This window comes from Oryctolagus cuniculus, chromosome 2 (assembly GCF_964237555.1).
Source record: "Oryctolagus cuniculus chromosome 2, mOryCun1.1, whole genome shotgun sequence".
NCBI lineage: Eukaryota > Metazoa > Chordata > Mammalia > Lagomorpha > Leporidae > Oryctolagus > Oryctolagus cuniculus.
In genome coordinates, this window is record NC_091433.1 from 65,255,213 (window position 1) to 65,263,916 (window position 8,704).

An 8,704-nucleotide genomic window follows, 5' to 3' on the forward strand; every position below is an offset into this window, starting at 1 on the left:
ACTTGCTGGGTAAATTGGTAATAAAATTCTCTTTGTATTAAGGAAGTGGTAAAAGTTAATAGGCTGTAAGCCGGAGTAATTCCTGGGTGGGTGGCTTCGGTGCAGAGCTTGCCAGCGCCTCTAATTGTGCCGCGCTGGGCTGAGTTACTGCGCCGCTCTTCATGACCAGAATAGCTTTAGGATTGATTCATGTGGCATCCCAGTACCGACGCGTGATCTGGCACAAAGTGGGTGTTCGCTGACTGTCGTTGTAATAAGTCTGAACTCAATCTACATAACACAGAATGAAAATCTAGAGGCTACGGCTGATTTAAGGAAATTGGCTGGACTTCAATAGTAGAAATATTTAAAATTTTTCCTTAATGGGGCTGGCACCGTGGCTCACGTGGTTAATCCTCCGCCTGTGGCGCCGCCATCCCTTATGGGCACCGGGTTCTAGTCCCGGCTGCTCCTCTTCCAGTCCAGCTCTCTGCTGTGGCCCGGGAGTGCAGGGGAGGATGGCCCAGGTGCTTGGGCCCTGCACCCCATGGGAGACCAGGAGAAGCACCTGGCTCCTGGCTTTGGATCGGCACAGCGCGCCAACCGTAGCGGCCATTTGGGGAGTGAACCAATGGAAGGAAGACCTTTCTCTCTGTCTCTCTCTCTCACTGTCCACTCTGCCTGTCCAAAAAAAAAAAAAAAGAAAGAAAGAAAGAAAGAAAAGAAATATCTAATGAATGCGTACACCCTACCGCTAAAGTTCAGGAGCCCAAGGGAAGAGCTTACAGTGATCTTTGGTCTCTCTAAAGCAGCAACAATTGTTCAGTTCCATCACCATAAAGAGAGAGCATTCGTCACATCCTTATCGCTGCATCTCGCGCTCAGTGAAGCCAGGGGTGGGCATAGTCGGTGAGAAGCCGACCCCTTTCCTGTTAGCCCGCTGGAAAGGTGTGTGTTCTGCTGCCATGCCCTGAAGACACCTCTGGGATGCCGGCTCTCCTTGTCCCCATCACTACCTTACTTATGTTCTTCAGCCGTAACGCTGGGCCCTTGGGCCGTAGCGCACCCAGGTCACTCTGCATTAGCCAGATAGGAGGCAGCTGTGTGCTTAGACCCTGGTCATTGCACTTGAGTTAGTGCAATCAGAGATGCTCAGGAGAAACAGGGACAGGAATCCCCAGGACATCCGAGGGCAGGTGTCCTCATGAGGGTTTGGGGCTGGTGGATTGTTCTGGCGGTACTTTGTGCGTGTTGACACTAGTGCCCCACCATGAGTGACACTCAGCCCCTTTCTCCATCTCTGCCTTGTGTGGGGCTTCTCCCTTCTCCTGCTACCAGGCGGTCTGGTGACCAGAGTCATGATTCCTGCCGGCCTGAGATTTGAGTCCGCTCATGGGCACCACGGCCATCCTACCTCATAACCTCTCCTCGTGCAGTCTCTCAGCTCCAGGTTCTGCTGAAGTCAGCCTTTGCGCATTTCAGACAGGTAATCTGAGAGGCACTGGCATCGGGCTGCCTCCTGGACCCAGGCCTATCCCATGGTGCTGAACAAGAGCACCGTGTGCAAGGAATAGGCTGTCTGCTTGGGCAGAACTGGGTTTCAGAAGGGGACAAAGAGCAGGAGACATGCTGTGATCGACATATCTAGGACAACTCCCAGCACAGGATCTGCAGCTTTTCCCGGTTTGGATTTATTCATATGTCATCTGGTCTACCCAGCATCGCCATTGACCCTGTGCTGGTAGATTTAACAGTCAGCTCTTGGGCCTCATTCTCCTTCACTCACCACCGGCATTAGACCCAGGTTTTTATTGAAAGACTTTGCTTCCAGGATACCACATATGCCTGCTTTTGTCTCACCTTTCTGACAGCTCCATTCTCGGTCTACTTTACCATGCTTCCTTTCTGTTAATCATTCCCTAATAACGATGTATAGATATATTTGTCCCCTCTTGGTTGCCTTCAGTAGTATCTATTCTGACAACACCTCTGTCTCAGACCTCTCCCCAAACTGCAGACGTAGATGCCCAACTGCCTGCCCTGTGTGCCCACTTGGGTGCCTGCTATTCTTCAGAAACTTACGATACCCCAAACTCCTGATATACATTCCTATCTACTTCTCCTTCACCCCCCACCCAAAAAAACAAACAAACAACAACAACAAAAAACTGTTCCCTGGTAGTCTTCCCTTCAAGTTGCTCAAGTAAAAATATTTATGTGTGTGATAAAAGCAGTCATTAATAGGTAGATTTCACAGTCTTCCTCAACTCCTCTTTCACTCTCACATCCAGTCTTCAGAAGATTCTTTCAGCTTAACTTTTTTTTTTTTTTTTTTTTTTTTTTTTTTTTTTTTTTGACAGGCAGAGTGGACAGTGAGAGAGAGAGACAGAAAGAAAGGTTCACCCTCCAATGGCCGCCGCAGCCGGCACACCGCACTGATCCGATGGCAGGAGCCAGGTGCTTCTCCTGGTCTCCCATGGGTGCAGGGCCCAAGGACTTGGGCCATCCTCCACTGCACTCCCAGGCCACAGCAGAGAGCTGGCCTAGAACAGGGGCAACCGGGACAGAATCCGGTGCCCCGACCGGGACTAGAACCCGGTGTGCCGGCACCGCAAGGCAGAGGATTAGCCTAGTGAGCCGCGCGCCGGCCCAAGAGAGGGATTTTTTTTAATTCACAAAACTTTGCCATTCTGTTTCTTTGTACAGTTTGAAAAATTCTGAACATACCCTTTGCCCGGCAGCCCCATTCTCACTGGGAGGTGGCTCTGCACTGCATGGATGCTATAATGTGGGGCAGAGGCCGCTCGCCAGGAGATCTAAGCTCTGGGAAGGTGACACTCAGACGCAGGTCATTCTTCATTGAGAGCAAAGGAGGGCAGCCACGGACTCCTGGCTGACATTGAATTTGTAGGTCTAATCATGAAACCACAGGACCACCTGTTGGAAAGCAATTATTTCTATGTCAGTATTATTCCAGCCACATTAGAATCTGATGATAAATCTTTGGTCATTTTAAACCATGTCAGGATGGCATTTAATTCATAAACCCCGAGGTGAAATTTAGAAGGGAAAAACTATGTCATTTAGTTAAAATGTTCGTAATATTGAACAGTGTTTATTAAATGAAATGACACTTCCCTTCTTTCTCATGCATTTTTCATGTTATATATTAAAATATGAATTTCTAATCATCAGGCTGTAGCTGAAAAGAGTCATCTGGGGTTCTTATTCTTCATTTATCCTCACTGCCCCCACACCTCACAGTATCTAGTTCATCTGGCAGACACAGGTGGATCCATAAAATAGGAAGAGGTTTTTATTGCTTTGCAATCCCTTTCTAAATGGAGCTGTGACTGCACTGATCTGTCACCCTCTGGTGATAAAACTTTGCAAATGAAACCTCCATTTCTACAAAGATAAAGAAAACTAGATTCAGTCTAATCTCTTTGCCTCTTACAACCTTCTTCTTTAAAGTCTGACTGTGAACATTGTAAGTAAAGGCAACAGTGAGGGGTAGGCATTTGGTGCAGTGGCTAAGACAGTGCCTGGGATACCACTTGCCACACGGGAGTGCCTGGGTTCGAGTCCTGCCTCCACTTCCAATTCCAGCTCTCTGCTAATGTGTATCCTGGGAGGCAGCACATGATGGCTCAAGTAGAGTTCTTGTCACCCACGTGGCAGGTTGAATTCCTGGCTCCTGGCTTCATCCTCGCCCATCTGTTGAGGACATTTGGGGAGTAGACCAGCAAACGGAAAATCTCTCTCTGTCTAACTCTGTCCATGTCTCTGCCTTTCAAGTAAATGAAAATTAACAAAAGAAAAAACTGTATTTAACACAATGCCCCCTAGCCTTTCCAATGCAGAGGTGGCTACCTCTGAATCAAAGTCCCACCAGCTGCCCCCAGTGTTGGTGCATGAAGCTATCATTCAAAGGAGGGGGAGGGCTGCCGTGAGTCTGCTCCTGGGCTCCCCTGTACCGGCCCTGGGGTGCCGCTGAGAGGGGCGGTGCCCACAGGCTGGAAGGTTCTGCGGCATGCTGACATGCGCTAAGAAGACAGTAGAGTTTACCACAAAGCCAGATGGGGTGGGAGAAACACCATCTGTTTTGCGTGGTAAACATCTGGAAACAGAATGGCCTGGCTGCCAGTCCCAAAGACCACCCCCAGGCAGTCTTGCGAGTTGCTCCCTTGCTGAGCTGTTTTTGCACACACAGAGGCCAGCACAGTGCTTATGGCCAGTAGTCCCTGCCTTACGACGGCTGCCACACACAGAGAGAGGAGAGCTTTCCAGTTCGTTTCTGGAGGTCACCACAATCCTGATACCAACACCTGACAAACCTCTTCCTATGCGCACACCCACACGCTCGATGCATAAATTCTGAATAAAACACTAACAAAAGCAAATTGAGCAAGAGTGGGAAGAGTGCACATGGGTCCTGCCGCGGTCCATTCCTGTGCTATAACAGATACCTCACACGGAGCCCCTGATAAACAATCATAATTTATTTCTCATGGCCGTGGAGGCTGGGAAGTCCAGTGGATTCAGGGGTTGGTGCAGGCCTGTTCTCCACAGACGACACATTCTCACCACGTCCTCATACAGTGGAGGGGCAAGCTCACCCCACCCCCAAGCCCTTTGGAAGGCACTAACCCCGCCAGTGAGGGCTTGAACTTGGTGGTTCCCTGCACGGTGTTTATCCGAACCTGCTGTAGCTTTGAGGATGAAGTTTCATTGTGGATTTTGGAAGAGACACAAGCCTTCATGGCAAAGCAGTCCTAAGCCAAAGACCCATTTGCACCCTGCCCTCTACAATGCACCTGCACGACCCCCTGGGCTAACGTTCTGGAGTGGGTGGGGAGGAGATCATTCCACCATGCACCTTAACAGCGAATGGGTCAGACGTGCTTTAGGGAGAAAGAGGGAGACCAGAGAGCCGAGCGTTGTCCCCCCGCCCCGGAGGGAGACTAGGACTTTCATGCACAGCAGACCGGGCTGCACCGCCGCCTCCACTCCCTCCCCCACGCGTGTCAGAGAGTGGCAAGGGACGGCAGCTGGCAATGCAGATCTCACCTAAATCCAGAGATGTGCCATTCTCTTCAAGAGAAGGCTCTGTGTTGCAACATGGCAGCTCCTCCCTAATCAGTGTCTAAGATCAGTGGATTGTACTCAGCATCCCAAATGCGACGGGGCTGGGGGAGGAGGAAGTGTGGGAGTTGTAATGGACTTGACAACAGTGAGACTTAAATACCAGCTTCTACAGCGTGCGTGGAAGATAATTTTGAAAACTAAGAGTACTGAGGAGAGACTTATGCTATTTTGCAGTGTGTTGTATATGTCTTTATTTTTATTTTATTTTATTTTTTTTACCAACAAGCTCTGGCAGGTTTTATTAAAGAAAAAGTTGCATGATTCACTTTTCACCAGTCTGTTCTGGCATGCTTCTAATAATATCAGAATCGCCTGGATCAATGATAGAAAGCGTGCATACTCTGTAGTATTTTCCACAAGCTGTGCCCAGTTCAATATTATTGCCACTGTAGTGATGGACACCAGTTTTGGCCAACATGGCGTAATACTCTATTTCAGATTTCCTCAGGGCCGGGCAGTTGTTGGCGAGGATGACCAGCTTCGCCTTGCCTTGCCTGATCATCTTTAGAGACTGCTTGTACCCCAGCACGTATTTTCCGCTCTTCATCACAAGCTGGAGCCTAGAGTTGATCAACTCCAGCGACTTTTTCGTCTTCTTGGTGGCCACCATCTTCCTGCCTTAGGTGCGGGACGGCCTCCAACCAAGTGCAGCCGCAAAGATGGCCGGGGAGCTATTTATTTATTTTTAAATATTTATTTATTTGAAAGAGTTACAGAGAGAGTGTGAGAGACAGAAGAGAGAGATCTTATATCTGCTGGTTCACTCCCCAAATGCCCTCAACAGCAAAGGCTGGGCCACGCTGGATGAAGCCAGGAACTGGTTAACTTAGTCTGGATCTCCCAAGTGAGTGGGAGTGACCCAGGTACCCTACCATCACCTGCTGCCTCTCAGGCTAGGCATTAGCAGGAAGTTAGAATTTGGAGGAAAACCAGGACTCGAACTCGGGCACTCAGATAGGAGGTGCCAGCCTCTTGGAGCAGCACCTTCAGCACTATACCAAATGTCCACTCTGGGGTATAATCTTTAAAATACAGTAATAAAAACACAACAATAGTTCTGTAATTTTAGGAATAACAAAACCCAATAACTATTAGTAGTAGGAGCCAGCATTGTGGTGTAGTGGGCTAAGCTGCCCCTGCAATACCAGCATGCCATAGCACAGCGCTGGTTCAAGTCCCAGCTGCTCTGCTTTCCATCCTGCTCCCTGCTAATGCACCTGGAAGCAGCAGCAGATGGCCCACGTGCTCAGACCCTTGCTACCCGCATGGGAGACTGGGATGGAGTTCTCGGCTCCTGCCTTCAGCCTGGCGCAGCCCAAGCCATTGTGGTCATTTGGGGCAGGAACCAGAAAATGGAAGATATCAATCCTTCTCTCTTTCTTTCTCTGTAACTCTGCCTTTCAAAATAATAAAATAAATCTTTGGAAAAAAAATACTAATAGTAGTAGTGCATTTTTTAGTTAAACAATGATTTTTACTGCTTGAGTACACAGACAAATTTATGCCACCAGCACAGAAGCTGTAGATGACTGGATTTCAGTTGTGGGTGAGAACTGGTTTGATCTTGTAGTGTTGAGCTAATTGGTGAATTTAGTTGTCAGAGTCAGGTAGAGGGGCCAGAGTTGTGGCAGATTAACCCATGGCCTGCAACTCAGCAGCCCATATCAGAGCACTGGATCAAGTGCTGGCCGCTCTGCTTCCTCTCCAGCTTCCTGCTAATACACCTGGGAAGAAAGAAGAGGGTGGCTTAAGTGCTTGGGCGCCTGCCAGCCATGTGGAAACCGGGATGGAGTTCCTGGCTCCTAGTTTCATCCTGGAAGAGTGCTCTCTCTCTCTCTCTCTCTCTCTCTCTCTCGGGTTTGTTTTGTCTTTCAAATAAAAAGCGAATTTTAAGAGTCAGATGGAATTTAGCATTTGTATCCTTTCTCTTCCTCTCAAGATGCTTTTGAACAGCAATGTCTGTCTAATTCAACAATCAACATCCTCAGCAAGGTTAAGAGTAAGTCATCTGGACTCACGGATTCCCAGAGTCTTACTGCCCGTCACAGTGGATTTGTGCAATGCCATCTGTGAAGGAGTCAGGCCCTTGCACGTCTCTTCGGTCGTCAGACATCAGCTTCAGCCAGGTGAGGGCGCTGTGGCAGTAGGGCAGAGCAACCTGGGACGGGTCCTTCCCCAGAGTGTGCGTGTGACCCAGGATGGTGATGGTCGTCGGGCAGCAGAAAGGAGTGGGGGTGGAAACGCCCCAGGAACCTACCCAGCCCACAGGAAGTACAGTGGTAGTGCATTTTATTAAACTACACTAACAGCTAATAACAACAGTAGGACTGTTGAATCATCAGACTGTTCATGGAACAAAACGTATTCATTCACTGACCAAAGACTGAGTAGCTGGTATGTAGCAGGCACTGGGCACTGCGGAAGCTGCACACACAGTTTCTGCTTCTGAGGTTGCAGTGCCATCGGGAAAGCTGACCATCAATGATGCCACAAGTAACCAATGATCATAGTGGTGGCAGCAGGGGCGTAACAGGTTGGCTGGTGTCCCTCCTCCCAAAAAATGATACGCCCACCTGACACCTGTGAATGTGGGTCTTTGCACATGTAATGAAGGATGCATGAGTAATGACTCCTGGGTTAAGAATTAGCGATAAGAATAATTGATCCTGGCCGGCGCCGTGGCTCAATAGGCTAATCCTCCACCTTGCGGCGCCGGCACACCGGGTTCTAGTCCCGGTCGGGGCGCCGGATTCTGTCCCGGTTGCCCCTCTTCCAGGCCAGCTCTCTGCTATGGCCAGGGAGTGCAGTGGAGGATGGCCCAGGTGCTTGGGCCCTGCACCCCATGGGAGACCAGGAAAAGCACCTGGATCCTGGCTCCTGCCATCGGATCAGCGCGGTGCGCCGGCTGCAGCGGCGGCCATTGGAGGGTGAACCAACGGCAAAGGAAGACCTTTCTCTCTCTGTCTCTCTCTCTCACTGTCCACTCTGCCTGTCAAAAAAAAAAAAAAAAAAAAAGAATAATTGATCCTTCCCAGATAGTTGTGAGCCTTGAATCTACTGAACTATGTCCTGATGAGAGAAAGGACAGGGCAGAGGCTGCAGCTGCACAGCTGCAAGCCGAGGACCTGGAAGAGGCAAGCACAGCCCGTCCTTGCCGTTCTGAGGCTTCTCACCCCGAGCTGGGCTCCAGGGGCCGGGCAGAGTGACTGCAGAGTCATCTGCTGTATTCCCCCATAGCCACTCTTACCCTGGGGAAAAGTCAGTTTTGCTTCATTAATAACAATGGAGTTAGCCTCAGACCCTTGGGTTTGTAGTCTATCACGCCTTTCCCCCAGGAGACTAAATTTTGTGGCACACATTTTATATTAATTTATTTTTAATTTTTTTAAAATTTATTTGAAAGGCAGAGACACAGAAAGAACTCCCATCTGCTGAGTCATTTTCCAAATCCCAGCAACAGCTGGGGTGAGGACAGGCCTGATGCAGGGAGCCAGGAACTCAGTCTGAATGTCCCACGTGCGTGGCAGGGACTGGAGTACTTGAGCCATCACCTGCTGCCTCCCAGGGCCTGCATCAG

General features: G+C 49.5%; 1 protein-coding gene across 1 annotated transcript; it reads right to left on the reverse strand.

The window, feature by feature from the left end:
* Positions 1–5,357: 5,357 nt before the first annotated feature.
* LOC127486514 (large ribosomal subunit protein eL30-like) lies at positions 5,358–5,793 on the reverse strand. Its single transcript, XM_051830529.2, has one exon. It carries the CDS (start codon positions 5,735–5,737, stop codon positions 5,390–5,392), a length of 348 nt encoding a protein of 115 aa, XP_051686489.1. The 5' UTR covers positions 5,738–5,793; the 3' UTR covers positions 5,358–5,389.
* Between the last annotated feature and the right edge of the window lie 2,911 nt (positions 5,794–8,704).